General features: G+C 43.6%; 1 protein-coding gene across 1 annotated transcript; it reads left to right on the forward strand.

Moving 5' to 3' along the window:
• The first annotated feature begins 1,217 nt into the window (after positions 1–1,217).
• Positions 1,218–16,790, forward strand: scai (suppressor of cancer cell invasion). Its single transcript, XM_070924999.1, has 16 exons — positions 1,218–1,324; positions 6,507–6,602; positions 6,884–6,970; positions 7,763–7,861; positions 8,246–8,342; positions 9,208–9,306; positions 9,404–9,556; positions 11,750–11,851; positions 12,922–13,023; positions 13,641–13,719; positions 14,388–14,487; positions 14,697–14,778; positions 15,189–15,261; positions 15,897–16,070; positions 16,462–16,562; positions 16,644–16,790. Exons 1-16 carry the CDS (start codon positions 1,218–1,220, stop codon positions 16,788–16,790), a joined length of 1,698 nt encoding a protein of 565 aa, XP_070781100.1.
• The last annotated feature ends 489 nt before the right edge of the window (positions 16,791–17,279 follow it).

Here is a 17,279-nt window from a genome sequence, read left to right on the forward strand (position 1 = left end):
CGGCTGGCGAGGTAAGAACAAAATGCAACCTTGGAGAGGCGCCGAGGCGAACACCGAGCCGAGGCTGTGCCGACCTGTCTTTATTAACCGCCGCCGCTCGTTATCCAGTCGTTATTCTTCTCCAGACGAGTGTGTCATTGTGACGTCCTGACTTGAATGTGACGACGTTGGCGATGACAGAAGGCTCATAACGTTAGATATACAGCAAAAGCTAACCACTGCTTACGGCCCAATTAAGCTCGGTCTAATTAGCAGCTCGTTAGGTGGATTCATGCTAACCGGGTTCATTGCTGTCAACGTTACTTTACATTGCAGCCGTTAAATATTACACGTAGCTAACAATTGCGAAACGCTACACCAGGTAGCCCATGATTTTTGATGCGTATTTGTGGTGGGACGCTTTTCTCCAGACCTCTTTCATGTATTTATTTTTGTCTTGTCGCCAAAGGGCTCGTTGTAGTACCCCCCCCCCCCCCTTTTTTTTTTTTTTTTGCGTCCTCAAACGTCCTGTCATTTTCTCGTTAAAGAGACCTTTCTCTTAAAACCGAACGAGAGCCGTCGTGGATGCCTGTGGACAAATACTCATTCCTGCGTGGAAAATTTGTCAGGGTTAGAGGGCAAAAAAAAAAAAAAAAATCTTAAAGCACACACGATAAACTGAGGTTATCCTGCAGACTTTCTCTGGCGACAGCTGACAGCTTCCCTCCATCACGCACAGGCGCGCACAAGGCAGCCCCGCCTCCGAAGGCTGGCGGCTGTGAGGCTATAATCGGTCGTTTCCACGGCGGAGCGAGCCCCACATTGCTTTTGCCAGTGGTTTTGATGAGGCTCAACATTGTGACCAGGCTGCGTGCGCCGCCCTGACCCGATTGCGCACCCGCCTTAGCAAGCTGATGGTTGCAGCCGCTGTGAGAGTGAAATCTGGGACAGCCCAGGTCAGCCTAAAAAAGGTGACCATGTGACACGTTTCCTCCCATAGTTTCTTATTTCTACTTCTCAAAGTAGGGCACCTGTAAGACACCCAGATGCCTGCAACCAGCTACTGTCTGCTCAGTGGCAATAGTTTTATATGGTTGACATTTATCTCTTGTTAGTTCTTTGTAAGTTCACATTTGGTCCTATATTTTTAGCCAGTGTTGTTGTTGTTGTTTTTTTAATGCAGTACATATCCACAGTATTTGTTTGTGTTTTGCAATCAGGTGTGAAAAGTCAGTGTCATGACTGGAGCTGAGACTGAGGATGATATCCCGTTAGGCGAAAGGAAGACGGTCACAGACTTCTGCTATCTCCTGGACAAGTCCAAACAACTCTTCAATGGACTAAGGTCAGTTTTAACCCGCTCTGCTGTTTGGCCACCCGCGCCTCGTGGGCTGGTTGTGGGGAAATGCACGCAAAACGCAATGCAGGGACGACATGTAAAGGATCCAGCTCGGCGCCCCTAGGAAGTATGTTCATGTTGGACTGAGCAGCGCGTGACGTACGTCCAGTGCCAACACAAGGAGGTAGTGTGCCCTTAATGTAAGCGGGTGGAGGTCGGGACGGTGATTGGGTACAGCTTGTTTGTCAATGTCAGTATAGAGTTCATTTAAAGGTCCCATACTATGCTCATTTAAAGCTTCATATTTTTATTCTGGGACTCCACTAGAGCAGCTTTGCATGATTCACAGTTGAAAAAAGTCCTTATTTATCTTCTACTGGCCCTTCATGTTCACTCTCTGTCTGAAACAAGCCGTTTGAGCTCCTGTCTCTTTAAGCCCCCCCCCGTAAAAAAGCCCACTTTCTTCTGGTTGGCCAACTTGATCCAATAACTTAAAGGTCCCATATCATGCTCATTTCAGCTCTATATTTTTATGACCTGCTGGGGCCGTGGCTTAGGGCGGTGACTGTATAGTTATGACATCACAACCTTACGGAAGTCCCGACGGCTTGTTTAAAGGAGCAGTTTCTGAATACGGGCTGAGCGTTTTGATGCTTTCACAGTATTTATACAGCACCCAGAGCTGCTTTATAATCAAACAAGACGTGGAGAGCTCACTTTCTACAATATGGGACCTTTAAATTCAGTCACATTCATACAGTCACGGTGAGCTGCTGAATTCCTGGCCTCACCTGGCCTGTCGTTACCTCCCGTGAAAAAATGTAATTTCTGCACTGCGAGGCGTGCAGATTTAAATTTTGGGGGAAAAAATAGCATTGGTATCAGAGTGGTGTTTAGTATCTGCAGATACCCAGGCTGAGTCAATGGGGATTCAGCTTTATGAGCAGCAGAGAGTGATTTGCACTTTCTTTTCCCCGGGTTTTGCCTCCCTGGCTGCATAGAGGAGGCTGCTGCCCGACTCTTTAGTGTGTTTGTATTTATTTACAGTTAATATTTACCTAAAAAGGAATTAACCATTGTTCAAGCATAAGGCCGTAATGGACCATGCTTAGTAAATATGCAAATACAATATTTATCTTAAAGTTTAAGGTCTCTATTAACAAGACCTGTTAGTGTATTAATAGTGCAGCGTTTTTCCAAGGCATTTCTATGTATTTCATTGGACTGCCATTCATTTGGGAAGTCCGATAACCAATCCCACAATGATGTGTTATTTCCACATGAATATATTAACAGAAGAAACAGCATTCGCATGTTTTCAGGCGTGTCAAATAAACGGGACACACACACACACACACACACACACACACACACACACACACACACACACAGTGAACCAGGTGACGTGAAGATAACGTGTTACTCGAGGCTAATAGGTGTAGTTGCACACAGAAAGGACTTGGTTTCAAAGCTGCGCTCCACAGCACCACAGGTGTGTGTGTGTCTGTGTGTGTGTGTCTGTGTGTGTCTGTGTGTCTGTGTGTGTGTGTGTGTGTGTGTGTGTGTGTGTGGGAACATTTCCGGTTTTAGCCGGATGAGTCTGTTAAATGTGAACAAGCCGGTATGCCGACTTTGCGGCAACAAAAAGTGGCAAAATGATTTCGTTTATCGCAATTATTTCCGGGACAATATGTCGTCCGACAAGAGTGGTTGTGGTGACAGGCCTACCTCCACCCACTAGATACTGCATAAAGATTGAATCTCCCTTCTTTTATTTGCTTCAGTGGCACTTTAGTATCTTCCTCAGACATAAACGTTCACAAACATGATAGCATTTGTGCAAGATGGGCAACGTATCTGCGTCAGTGACCTGAATTGAGTTGACTACTTTCCTGATCTGGAAATTGAGACCCTTTTTTTTTTTTTTTCTTCTTCGTCTTCTTATGATTATGTAATTGAAGCAATTATCAGCTGAGCATCACTGGCCTATTTTACACCTTTTGTGATTGGTTGCTGGTAGATTGAATTGGTGCTCCACTATCGCAGTCACACACTGCAGCGTGCACCGCTTAATAAAGGCAACACCGAAAATATGTAACGCTAATTAATAAGAGGGGGCGAAGGCTCGAAGGGGCACCAAAATGATGCAGTGTCAACACAAGCGCACGGAGCTGTGATCCCTTTTGCTGCCTGTTGTTTGGATCTCTGGTCATACTGAGGCTGGTTTGAAGTTATTATCAAAAACCTTCCATTTTAGAACTGACATACTTTTAGTATTTTGACCCACAAATGAAACGACACACATCTTAACTATCTTAACACGCCGTGACAGTGATTCCTGTACAGACAAGAGACATGTGGACCCCTAACCTAACTAACTATTTTACTGAAGGTATACATTTCACTGCGATTGCACCTTTTTTATATGATTACATGTGACAAATAAACTTGATTAATTAATATTAATATGGCCCGACTGGATTTTTGAGGCTATTTGGTAAAAAAATAAAAAGATTTATGGTTCGATGGTCATTTTTTAAACATAAACAATCTTGATGCAGATCCCTTTTAGATGCGTTTTGTAAAGAGTTGTGACCAACATGCAGGCTGAACGGGACTGTGGAACAGTATAAAAATCATATTGTCAGTAATCTCTGGTGGACAAACTAGATTTCCTGTGCATTTTCAATTGACACATAAACAAACAAAAAAAACCTGAGTGGAAACACCAGGAACAAAAAAAAAAAAAAAAGCTTTGACGTTTGCCTGGAAGTGGAAAAGTTGGCGCGTGGATGAAAGTAAAACGTGCAACGGAAACAGACTCAGTGGATAAATCATGACTTACATGAAGCGCGTGACTTGAACAACAAAGACTTGCTTACCTTGCGTGGTAATTTTTGTTTCATTAAAGTTCAGCGAGCTTATGCAACGAATTGAAGCTTCATTTTAGAAATATCTTAGCACGAAGTAAAATGACAGATAGCTTTCTCTTCAGGTTTTGTTCGAACGCTAAAATTCAAATGTGTTTGCAATGTCTCTGTTTGCTTGTCAGGCATGTATTGAATATTTTAATTTGAGACTACTGAAATTCCAGTTAATCTGCCATATACTTGCACATCGCTGTGGTCCACCGGAATTTCAGTCCGTCTGTGTTACGAGGAGCCACCTCACCTGCTGAGGGGGCAGCAGGTTGTGAGGGTGTGATTAGAGAGCAGAGACGCTCGTTCTCAGTTAGATTGCTGTGGCTCTGTGTCCTTTTCCAGCTTTAGGAAAGCCTCAACCTTTTTGTATGTCGTTGTTTTTCTTCAGTTAGAGGGCTGAGAACGCTCAAAGGATTGCTGACGCTGATTCAGCACGGACAACAAATGCCCCTCCCTGGGGCACAGAAGGGAACGGTTTTTCTGTCGCCTGCCGCCTGTAGAACAAATACCAGGCTTTCTTCCAACTTGAAACCGAATCGATGTTCTTCTTAAAAGGGCCACCTAGATGCTCCTACTGGAATCTAATTTAAATTCAAGCCTAGATCAAGTCCTCAGATTGACTTTAAATGACATTTACATTTTAAAGGCCCCATGTGATGCTCATTTCCAACTCCATATTCTTATTCTGGGACTCCACTAGAGCAGCTTTGCATGATTCACAGTTGAAAAAAGTCTCTATGCATCTCCTCCTGGCCCTTCATGCAGCCCCTCAGTTCCCCCCCTCCGTCTGAAACAAGCCGTTTGAGACAAACTGAACAACCTCTAAACACTTGAAGAGTAGTTCCTGAGCAGAGCGCTCCAATAACTTAAACAGACTGAGCGGGTGGATGAGCGTCCCTGTACTTGGTGGGTGGTGCTGTGATTGGAGCAGATGACCTGCTGGCAGTGTGGCTGACTGTATAGTTGTGACATCACAACCTTACGGACGTCCTGACGGCTCGTTTTAAAAGCACAGTGTATGAATAGTATTATACAGTATAATACAGTATTTATACAGCACCCAGAGCTGCTGTATAATTACACAAGACACGGACATCTCACTCTCTACACTATGGTGCCTTTTAAAGTTGTTGAGCATTTTGGATGTTTTTGCTGTGACATTGTCACAGTGGATATCACAATAAGCTCAGAAAGACTGTGGAGTCCAAACAGACCAGATTGGCCATATGGACTAGCAGGAGCTGGTGAACCTGTCATCTGGTGGCGAGCCAAGCAGGACAACGCTGACAGAGAGAAAGAAACTGGCCAGGCTCTTGAGCTGGACTGAAAGATGGTTACATAAAATGAAATAATAATAACATTTTTTTTTTGTTTGTTTACCCTGTCACTCTAATTTTTTTTCTTCCATTCTGTTTGCTATGATCTGAGCTGAGAGTGACACACGCCGAGTTTGCGGCGTATTAGTCAGAACTGATGCGTTCTTCTCGTCACATTGGAATCATTGACACAGTGACTTGATCATCGGCTCAAAGGTCCCATTTGAAAGGGCTCACACACTCAGAACCTGTGAAGTAGTGACACATAATTTAATGTGATTCTGATCGTTCATAATTGGCTATGGAGCTTCAGATCAGTAGGACTTTGTATAGATTAAATTGAGGTTTAATGAAATGAGAATTGGTATAGTAACATTTTTTTTCTTGTCTTTCTTTTGAAGATGAGATTTGCGTGTGTGTATATATATATATATATATCTCAACTTAAAAGGTGATGATATGTCATTGTTGTGTTCGCGACTTGTACAATCGGTTATTGCACATTTAAATGAGAACATTGATTGCTTCGGTAACTTTGGCTTTTCTAGTTAGACACTAAAAACAACTATTTAACTCAGTGGGCACCAAAACTTTTCGAACTTTAAATACTTCAGTTGCTACTGGAAATTGGTTCTTGAGTTCTACAAAGGGACAAAATGGGCATTAAACTACTCCAAACTGTCTATGTAGAATAATCTTCTGGTCATAGAGCCAGGTGGTTACAGTGTGACTAGTGTTTTTTATGTTCAAATTCATTACAAGTGTGCTTCACGTAAAGGAACTAAAAGGGTCGGGTCTCTTCCTTGGACGTGACCATGTGTCAGGCGTCAGGTAACGGTCTGAAAACCCTCCGGACAACAACTGTATCCCCAAAAATGTTTGACTTTTCCTTCGAGCCGAGAGCAGTTAAAGATGTTCTGACCGTTTCTTCACTGTGCTCTTTGCCCGCAGGGACCTCCCTCAGTATGGACACAAGCAGTGGCAGTCCTACTTTGGACGGACATTTGATGTCTACACTAAGCTGTGGAAGTTCCAGCAGCAGCACAGGTCATTTCCTATCTCTTATTAGTTCACGTTGTTCAGTTTAGAATAGCTGGACGACGGTTTGGAGGATGTGGTTCCCCCATGTAGTCATTCAAAACGCTCTTAAACCTGTTAGGACCAGTGTCTGCCGTATTTCCCTCAAATCTATTTGTTTCTTAGTTGTCTGATGCACATGTAACGGGGTGATGACTGTCACACTTGTCATTTGCCAGATGTTCTGTCACTCTGGTTGAATGATTCCGTCGTGTAGTGCTCAGTATTATATGTTTTTCATTTCTTGACAGGCAGGTTCTGGACAGTCGGTATGGCTTGAAGAGATGGCAGATTGGGGAAGTTGCATCCAAAATTGGACAGCTTTATTACCACTACTAGTAAGTCAAACTATCATATTATTATGTTATATATCATATATTATACATTATTATATTTATGTAGAATTAAAATAAATATTCAAAAACATATTCATACTAAATGTTGCCAAATAATGAGGTAAACATATGTAACAGTAATCCCTGTGAGCCTAAAGCTCAGGCTTCAGACTGCTCTGAACGCTCCGTTTCAGTTTTTTCAACCGCCGTGTCTATGTGATGTCAGAGAGGCACCGATGTCCTTATATGGTGTCTCTGCTCCAGGCACAGACCAGATGTTTATGTTTACGTCAACGTTGCTTAGTAACGTTAGGTTTACAGTTTGCCTCTGGAAATTCTGCCAAAGACTTCCAGAACTTGGCTGGCCCATCAGAAGAAAGTGGGCTTTTAGGGAGGGGGGGTTTAAAGAGACAGGAGCTCAAACGGCGTGTTTCAGACAGAGGGGCCAGGGCACCTACTGTAGCGGGATCCGCCACAGAAGCGGTTTTGAGTGCCATGCTCAACAAATGTATGAACGACGCTTCTTCAGGAAATCAGAATTGTTCTCTGGAAGGGATCAGAGTGCCTTGAAATAATAAGTGACACGTGCTGCCGGTTCGAGGCAACATGTGACTGACCCACTGACTTTTATGTACAAAGACTCCACACGTTACCTGAATTTGAAATTGACCTTTCTAACTTTTGGAATCCCTGCAAAAATGTAGATAATCAATCTATGATGTATTTGATCAATTGGAGATGCGCTCCCCTTGCAGAGATAGTAACACACCTTCTACTTGTAATCTTGACCGGCAGCCTTCGTACCTCAGAAACAAGTTACCTGAATGAGGCCTTTTCGTTCTACTCGGCCATCCGTCAGCGCTCCTACTACTTTCAGGTCAACAAAGAGGACAGGTACGTTGTTTTTTTTCTTCAAATATTGCAAGTTGCAATTTCAGGAAGTAGATGCCTTTGGTGCAGCAATATAAAAGTCTAGGGTTTCGATATTCTATATTTAAAAACATGTCATGAATGTATAAGTGATTTTCCGAAAACAGCTGGCCATTGTGGTCTTAATCAAACTAACGAAATACTGCATTAGTTGGGGGGACTATTTTTTGTGAGTATTTGGGGCAGCAGGGATGTGTATGTGGGATTGATGTTTTGTTGGACAACATTGGAGCTCTATGGTGTACACATACACTGGCAAGCGAACCATAAGGTGTCATCTGAGCTTATTGAAATGTGTATTTGTTTGACTTTGCAAGTTCATGTTGTGTTCTCTTTGTCTTCCATCAGGCCAGAATTAGTGGTGAAGAAGCTTCGATATTACGCTCGCTACATAGTCGTCTGTTTACTGCTGAACAAGATGGACCTAGTCAAAGTTTTGGTGAAGGTATGGAAGCAACTTTTATTTTATTTTTTTAATTAGAGCAAAACTTTGTTGCTTGTGCGACCCTGCTTTCCCAAGGAGCATGAGAACGTTGGTTGCTGTCGTCCGTTAGCTGAACCGTGCTAGTCGGGTTAGCCCATGATGTACAGCAGCCATCTTTTGACAGTGATGTGGTTTCCTTGTAAGTTACAGCTATACTGGACAAAGAGTGGTGGATTGCTCACCACAAAGACAGATGAGCACTATGCCCCTTGCCTCTGTACATTTTACAAACACACTCTGGCTGGGGGTGCTACATCTTTGAAACACAACCGAAAATATTTCTGTTGCGCAGGAGAAATTGATTATGAAAGTATTTACCATTCAGGTCAAGCGGGCGCTGCCTTTTAGTTTAGGGGCGTCGGGGTTAGGCCTGAAAGGCTGCCTGGGGGGGATTCTTGGCTTTGTAACTTTTCTGCATTGAGGTGAGAGCATGACCAAGTATGTCCATACATCCAAAATGTCCTGTTTTCCTTATCCGAAAAGTCGGTCAGTTGAGACCAGCATGGCCTTAGAGTTCCCCTGTCCCCAGCACGTCCATGCTAAGGCAGCGCTAAGGGCTGAGGCTAGGCGGCTAAACAGAAGAACTGACAGTCTGAATATGGGTAATCAAGGAAGAATTCTCCTTCCCTTCATCCTCTCGTGACACCAGAAGCTCCTCTCCCACTGTCTCCACCGCCATTATAACCCAGCACGAGCGGCTCTTTGGCGAGTGGATTCAACAAAAACGGCCGTTGGGACTATTTCCGAGAACACTCTTGCAGTAGCGCGGAGTAAGTGTTTGTAATTGTAAATCTGCGCGACTTCATCGCCTGTCTTCTACCTGCAGGAGTTGTCCGAGGAAATCGAGGATTACACGCAGCGATTCAACACAGAGGACCAATTGGAATGGAACCTGGTTCTGCAGGAAGTGGCAGCTTTCGTAGAGGTAACCAGCCCTCCAAATGTAACATAACTCGGCACTTTCAATGTTGTCGGGGACTCACTGGTGTTTTTTTTTCTCTCCATTTGTGCAACAACAACAGGCAGATCCGGTGGTCGTTCTGAACGACAACAATTCTGTCATCGTCACCAGCAATCGGCTGCAGGAGGGGAGCGTGCCTCCGCTGGAACAAGGCATGGTGGTTGGGCAGCTCGTCCTTGCAGACGCACTAATCATCGGCAACTGTAACAACCAGGTTTTAACCCACTAATTCTAATTCGCAGTTCCAAACGCTTCACACGCAGCCTTATTGAAGAAAACGTGTTGTTGCCTCTCAAACACATATCAAACACCGAACACCTTGTCAGTATGGAACATATCCATATTACCCGCAGCTCCGTTTCATCTGGTCCGTACTGGTTCTAATCATTCTACAACATGATAACCGCTACACATGGGTTTTACGATGCATAGTTCACTGCCATTTTCGTACGCAGACACTGGGCCTCATGCAAGGACTACTCGTATGAACAGATCTGATGTTAAGTTGCAGGCACGAGTGATTTTAAGAGAACCGATTTTCTCCAGAAGCAATTTTCTGTGTTCCAGGTTGCAAGTCGTATAAATGTGGGGAATCTGACAAAACGTTATCCTTTCACATGTTCAAGCAACTGAAAAGAAAATAGACATCAGGCCATATTTCAAGGTGAAACAACATATTTGGTAACCCATTAGCTACCGTTTGACAACAGCTAACGTTAGTTGACGTCAGAGGAAAATGGCCGCCGTTTGAATATGGTCTATTGTGTGTGTCCTTGAGGCCTAACAAATGTTGCTGAATGCATTTCCTTCCTGCATAAAACGATTGTAAAGCTTGTTTGTTGAACCTTTTGAAACCAGCATTGTGGCTTTAACGTGCGAAACCATGGGCAGGACTGTGTATCACGTCACCCGCATGCACGTGCACAAGCAAAACGGGGACCCACTTGTAAAAACATCGGTCCATATTGCTACTAGTGGTCAGAAACTGTACATGGTACCTTTTTTAAGCCATGGACGTTTTTTTTAGCATCTAACTTCACTTCAAACTATTCCCTCTTTATTTCAATCACAGTTTTCCAGGCCCCCTAATATGACCAACGACACTGATAAATGACACTGATACATGCTGATTTGCAACGGCAGGCTCCACACTGTGAAGTTCTTCGTTTTACTCCCGGGTGACATTATGTTTGTGAATGCAGCTTTGCCCGCAAATGGAGCAGAACAGGTAGCCAAAAAGCGGCCGAGCGCAGCGCCTCCTCATGAACAGGTGGCGTTCGTCAAATCGAAGCAAGCAGTGAATCTCATAGTGGGACTCATACTGACTCCAACACTCGCATGAATAAACTTCACAGGAAAAAAAAAACGTAAGAGAGGTTTAAGGATATACGGAATACCAAAGTGTTTTTTTGCAGGCGGCCCAATGTTTCACCGCCAGCTTTTCATGTGCTTCCCTCTCTTTCCTCTGTCTGACACACAGATCTGCATTTTCATTCTGGTCATAACAGCAACACTAACAATATGGGGATGGAACGGGTTTCTACCATAGACTGTGTATAAAGATGGCCGACGCTCCCCCACTTCCTCCCACTGTACAAAAATGAAGCCACGGTATCGAGGTCTCGCCCATACACCCGCCTGACCCAATCACGAGCACACCTCAGTCAATCACAGCTGTCACTCATGACGTCACACCCCGTTTTTTATAGCATCAAATAACGAATTAAATGGGGGGCCTATATGACCTATAACGCAGCCAGCCGCCGGGGGGACGATCGAGACGTTTTGGCTTCACTTTCGGGGGGGGGATGTCTCGTTGTCCATCTTTATATTCAGTCTGTGGTTTCTAGTCATTGGCCTCCTACCAGAGCAGAATCTTCATTCACATCTATATTGACAAATGTTTGAAAAATAATAACAAATCCTGAAAAGGTTATTCGTTTTAATCACACACACTCGTTTATTATCCATACATGTTTGCATGGAGAATTCTTTTCTGTCTGAGGAAGGAGCTCTACCACCAAAGGTCAGCTCTATCACTTCCCCTCCCCATATGATTGAGGGTTTGCCTCTGACACAAGACCTGGTCATACGACATAATGTGTGGACTTCCATTTTGGCCCCTCAACTATTTGTTGTGGTTTTGGGAATGAGGTGTATGTACAGGTTCACCAATCTGTGTCTCGACGGTGCCCTTTAACACAGGCATTTTACAGAATACATAATAATTTACAGAAGGCGAACACTGATGAAAAGAGTAGATTTATAAAACATGCTCTTTCATAGGAAGTGCCATTTTTAGGACAGGCCCCTCCCTTTTTTTTGTAAGACCACAATGCCTAAAATACTGATTCTCCACAAATCGCTCGAAAGTAAGTCAGTGTTGCTTCCTTCCTTTGTTTTCTAGGTGAAGTTCAGCGAGTTAACCATCGATATGTTCCGCATGCTTCAAGCTTTGGAGAGGGAACCTGTAAACCTGGCCACGCAGACCTCGAAACAAGGAACGCTGGTGAGTGTCGTGTCTGAAGATGGGAGTACTCGTATGTCGTGTGGGGTTCCACAAGGTTCAATCCTTGGGCCCATCCTGTTCAGCTTGTATAATGTATAATTTCCCCCCGGGGATCAATAAAGTATTTCTGATTCTGATTCTGAGATGCTCCCCCTTTGGTTGTATTATTCGCCAGTTTAAGATTGTTGCCTACCATTGTTATGCAGACGACGCCCAGCTTTATCTATCATTTAAATCTGACAAACTGTTGCCTTACTGCTATCAAAGATTGGATGTAATTTTTACAGCTGAATACAGACAAAACTGAAATCTTGGTCAATGGTCGAGACCAAATTTCAAAGAATATTTGTTAGGTTATTATAGTGGGGAATATGAAATATCTGCTAGAAATCTGTTGTGTTTGATCAAAATCTGAATTTTGACCAAAACATTACTAAATTGGTTCAGATCTGCTGACCAAATGCTCTTAAATGTGCCGTGGTCCAGGTTGAAAACAAAGGGGGGGACCGTGCTTTTACCGTCGAACTCCGACACCATGAAATTTTAAAAACCCACCTGTACAGGTTGGCGTTTTTACAAGTTTGCTGCTTATAATTCTATTGGTTTCATTTATCTTTTAATGTAGTTTTGGTTGTTATTCTGCTTTTATTGTTGTGCCGTCTCTTTTTTTTGTTGTTGTTTTTTTATTGTATTTGTTACTTTAACTGTGAAGCACTTTGGAACTGCTGTACAAATACAGCTTATTATTTATATCTCAAAATGTCAGAGTAGAATATTCCCACCATCCCGCCAAGATAAACAGTAAACATATTATGTCTCTTTCAGGGCCTATCGATAGCAAATACCTGTATGTCCCCATGTTTAGGCCTGTAATAGCAGTCCTGTAATTATGCCATAATTGAGAGCGAGCATCATTCCCTCAAGAGTTGCATAATTCCCCACTGGTGTCTGACTATTGTGACGGACAAATGAACACACAATCGCCTCCTCAGAGACTGGTTACCCTGACACACATAAAGTAAACTTGAACTGAAATATGAACAGTAATTATATAAAGTATTTCTCCGCAGGAACCCAACGAGAAGCCAGCTAAAAGAGAAAACCCTCACAAGTACTTGCTGTACAAGCCAACGTTCAGCCAGCTTTTTACTTTCTTGTCTGCCTCTTTTAAGGTCAGTATTGGTTTAAATGGTGTATCAAAGCCCTAAATATAATTTAAAGCTACAGTAGACAATATGATTGAATTATAATTTTGGTTGAAATAACTCATTTTGACCATTGAATGTCACTAACAATATCTAACTGAAGGGCTCCTTTAAAAAAAAATGTGTCTGTGAGCACCCGCCCCCCTTCGTATTTTCTCTTTTAAAAAATGGACCAGGACTGAATCAAACAACCAATCAGGGATAGCTAGCACGTAACTGGCCAATCACATCCACTCTGTAGAACCAAGGGCTTCCACAGAAGGTTCCGCCTTCTGGATTGGAGTGTGAATCACAACGTCTGGAAGAGAGGAATCAAGACCCAGAACCCCCCTGATTGGTTGTTTGATTCAGACCTGGTCGAGGAGGGGTGTCATCTGACTTGGGGGGGGGGGGGGATTTTGATAATGTGGACCCATATTTTGGATAGGTTTTCTTCTGCACCCCCTACCCATTATTCTACTTTCTGTTTTAATCTAATAATTTCATGTCAGCATTTAAAGTACATGTAGCATTTACATCGAACCTAATCTTACTTAATTACTTTGCTGCATTATCTTTTCGTCCTCTGTTGCTCTAATTTCCAGGAATTGCCTGCCAACAGCGTTCTGCTTGTCTACCTGTCAGCGACTGGAGTCTTCCCGACTGGGAATTCAGATTATGAAGGTAAAATGCTAAATGTTACACCCCACATTGTTTTCCTAATATGGACATGCCACCAAACTGTTTCCATTGTTAGGATTTTAAAAATGAATGGTATTAAAGGGGACCTGTTATGCTCATTTCCAGCTCTATATTTTCATTTTGTGATTCCACTAGAGCAGCTTTGCATGATTCACAGTTCAAAAAAGTCCTGATTTGTCTTATTCTGGCCCTTCATGCAGCCCCTCAGTTCACCCTCTGTCTGAAGCCGTTTGAGCTCCTGTCTCTTTAAGGCCCCTCTCTGACATCAGATAGACCCGGTGGTTGAAAAAACTGAAACAGAGCGTTCAGAGCAGTCTGAAGCCTGAGCTTTTGGCTCACAGGGATTACTTTTACATACGTTTACCTCATTATTTGGCAACTTTGGCAACATTTAATTTGGATATCCGTAACATATTGTAACATTATAATATATATATATATATGACAGAAAATAAGGAAAAGCATAATAGGCCCTCTTTAATAGACTGGACAGATAGTCCTGCCTGGTGCACCTACATCCAGTCTTGTATCCATGCTAACCAATGCGGTGTAGAGTTGCAGTGAAACGTATGATCTGCACGTCACAATCTACCGCGTCTTTTTCAAGTTGAAGCCAAAAGGGTCTCGTGTCTCGTGAACACTTCCCGCAGGGCCGTACGATTTCGGAGGAGTTCTCACGAATACAAATCGAGACGTGGTGAACGGAGAGACGGTGCAGAAGAGGAACCAGGCCCAGAAAGAAATGCACTGGTGAGAGATTGTCATATATTTGTTATCATTATTCAAAATGTTGATTTTTTTTTAAAAACATTTTAGGAAAAGCTCAAATTTAAAAATGTGAAAAGACTTCCTCGTGCTAGTCGGCAGTTGCTAGCCCTAACCAGAGAGAAGAAATCAGTGGAACTTTTACTTGCTGAGACATAAATGTAGGTGACACTGACTTGTTTGTAATGTTGCAGCCTTCATCCGGGGGACTTATTCCCTTTCACCCGGAAGCCACTTTTTGTCATTGTGGATTCTTCTAACAGCACAGCCTACAAGGTACGTAAAAAATGTGTCTTTCGGGTGATTTGACCCATCTCCATATCAGATGTTTTCATGCAACAACGGAGGGAGAGGCGTGTGAGGTGAAAGGGACAGGTGCATGCCGGTGGTTCTAAAACCAAAACAGGAAGTCGCTTGCTTATCAACACAGTCAGTGCTTCAAAAGTCATTTTCCTTCTCGGAGTCATAACTAAGTGACGTACAAGTTTTTAAGCTTTCTTCAGTATCAAAGTAATCCAGCTATAGTTGTCCGTGCGTCCATGGCTACACTGCAAACACGGGCTGATTCCGCATGCTTTTAACGCTGAAACGTTTTTTAACTTTGAAATGATGTGGTGTATATGATATGATCACACTAATGTGATTTTTTTTTTTTTTTTTTTTTTGTCTTATGTTTATCCTAATAGAATTTCACAAATCTGTTCGGCCAGCCTCTGGTGTGCCTACTATCACCTACAGTATATCCCAAGACTGTACAAGGTGCGTCTCGCTGTCCAACGACAGGTTCATTTAACGAAGAAGTCTGAGTGGTGTTCTGCATCTCATCCCACGGAAAGACCAAAACCAACAGCCTCTCAGTGCTTACACTGTACTTGTTAGTATGACACATTCATTGTTGGTTTTGGTCTGCACGTGCGATTTGTTGACAATAAGAGGCAGTAAACAAAAAGCTGCAGTTATTAGCTGGGCAGTTTTTTGCTGAATCTTGATTAAAGCTGCGGTAGGCAATATTATTGAAATAACTCATTTTTACCATTGCATGCCACTAACAAAATGTAATTGAAGGGGTCCTTTTAAAAAAAAAAAAAAAAAAAAAAATGTCTGAGCACCTGCCCCCTTTTGTATTTGGTCTTTTAAAAAACTGGCCCAGGTCCGAATCAAACAACCAATCAGGGATAGCTAGCAACGTAACTGGCCAATCACATCGACTCTATACAAGCTTCCACGGAAGGTTCCGCCTTCTGGATTGGAGTGTGAGTCAGAGCGGTGTCAAGAGAGGAATCAAGACACAGAACCCCCCCCCCCCCCCCCAGATGACCCCTGATTGGTTGTCTGATTCTGGCGCCGCTGTCACGAGGCTCTTCTCACCCCCTCGCCTGTCTTCCCCTGTCCAGATCAGTCTCAGCGCGGGAGCCTCTTCACCCTGTTCCTCTACAGCCCGCTGCTGGCTTTCTCCTCCGTGTGCGGCTTGAGCAGCGTGCAGCGGGGGCTGTGGGAGAAGGCCCAAGAGTTTCTGCGCAAAGTCTACCGCGACATCGGGCAGATGATAACTCGATCGCGGACCATAGGTACGCACGCCGCCCGTAGATTCTTTCATGTCTGCTAGTGTGTTGTGAAGATGAGTGTAATACATGTTTTTGTGTGGGGGGGGGGGGGCGCCCTGATAGCCTCGGGGTTAAAGCACCAACCATGGACCACAGTGTCCCTGGTTCGTGTCAGGCCTGAGACCTTTTTTGCACGTCATTCCCCATCTCTCTCCCCCTTGATTTCTTGTCATCCCCCAAACTGTCAGCTCTATAATGAAGGCACAAGAGCGAAAGGTGGCGTCTTCAAAGTGCTCCTTTTGTCAGACCAACAATCCAAAACGTATCCAAACGTTTGAGGCATTTTTGCTTAATTTAAAAACTCAAACAACGAATCGATTGTTAAATTGTTCTTGGATTCATTTTCTCTCCGCAGATCAAGCCTTTTTACAATTCTTCGGTGACGAGTTCCTCCGGCTGCTGCTGATCCGCTTTGTGTTCTGCTCAGCCACCCTGAGACTGCATAAACTCTTCCGGGTAAGTCGCTGCTGCTGCTGTGTTTTTTTTCCCCAAGAAATCATCTCGATCTCGATTTGATATTTGATGCTGTGCTTGCAGGAGTCCCGGAGTTTCCCAGAGTCGTACCCCGAGCTCCCCAAACAGGACACGGTGGAGAGCAGCCTTCTACAGAAGCATGTTTTGGAGCTGGCGACCATGCTGGACGTGCAGAGCCTATTTTGGGATGATTCACTGGAAGCCTACTAACATCGCCGCGCAGGGCCAAACGGCATACGTGTACAGACTCAACTGCCAGAGCCCTCGCAGTCTTTATTTTGTTTCATTTTATTTCATTTTATTTTATTTCATTTTATTTTTTACAGGTAATGAAATAACTGATTGAGCACATACAAGTTCACGTCCTGAATTTAACCGTTCGACTCGTGGATGCCACATGAACATGTTCACATAGATAAGCCAGAGAGTTTAATGCAGTGTAAACCCCCCCCCCCACACACACACACATTGTTGAGTCTCATCGGCTTGCCTCGTAAATATATAAGCATCATGTAAGACATAAGAGTAAACCAAGTGACTAACTCAGCATTCCCCATCCCAAGCGCGAGGTTACAAAGATCGCCGTTGATCAGTTAAGTGCTATTCCTCCTTGTTTGTTAGAGCGAAGGATAGAGGGGAACCCTGGGCAGCAAGGGGAGCAGGCGCTGAGAGAGAACACTGCGCATTAGTAAATATTAC

The sequence above is a fragment of the Enoplosus armatus genome, chromosome 18, assembly GCF_043641665.1.
Source record: "Enoplosus armatus isolate fEnoArm2 chromosome 18, fEnoArm2.hap1, whole genome shotgun sequence".
Lineage (NCBI taxonomy): Eukaryota > Metazoa > Chordata > Actinopteri > Centrarchiformes > Enoplosidae > Enoplosus > Enoplosus armatus.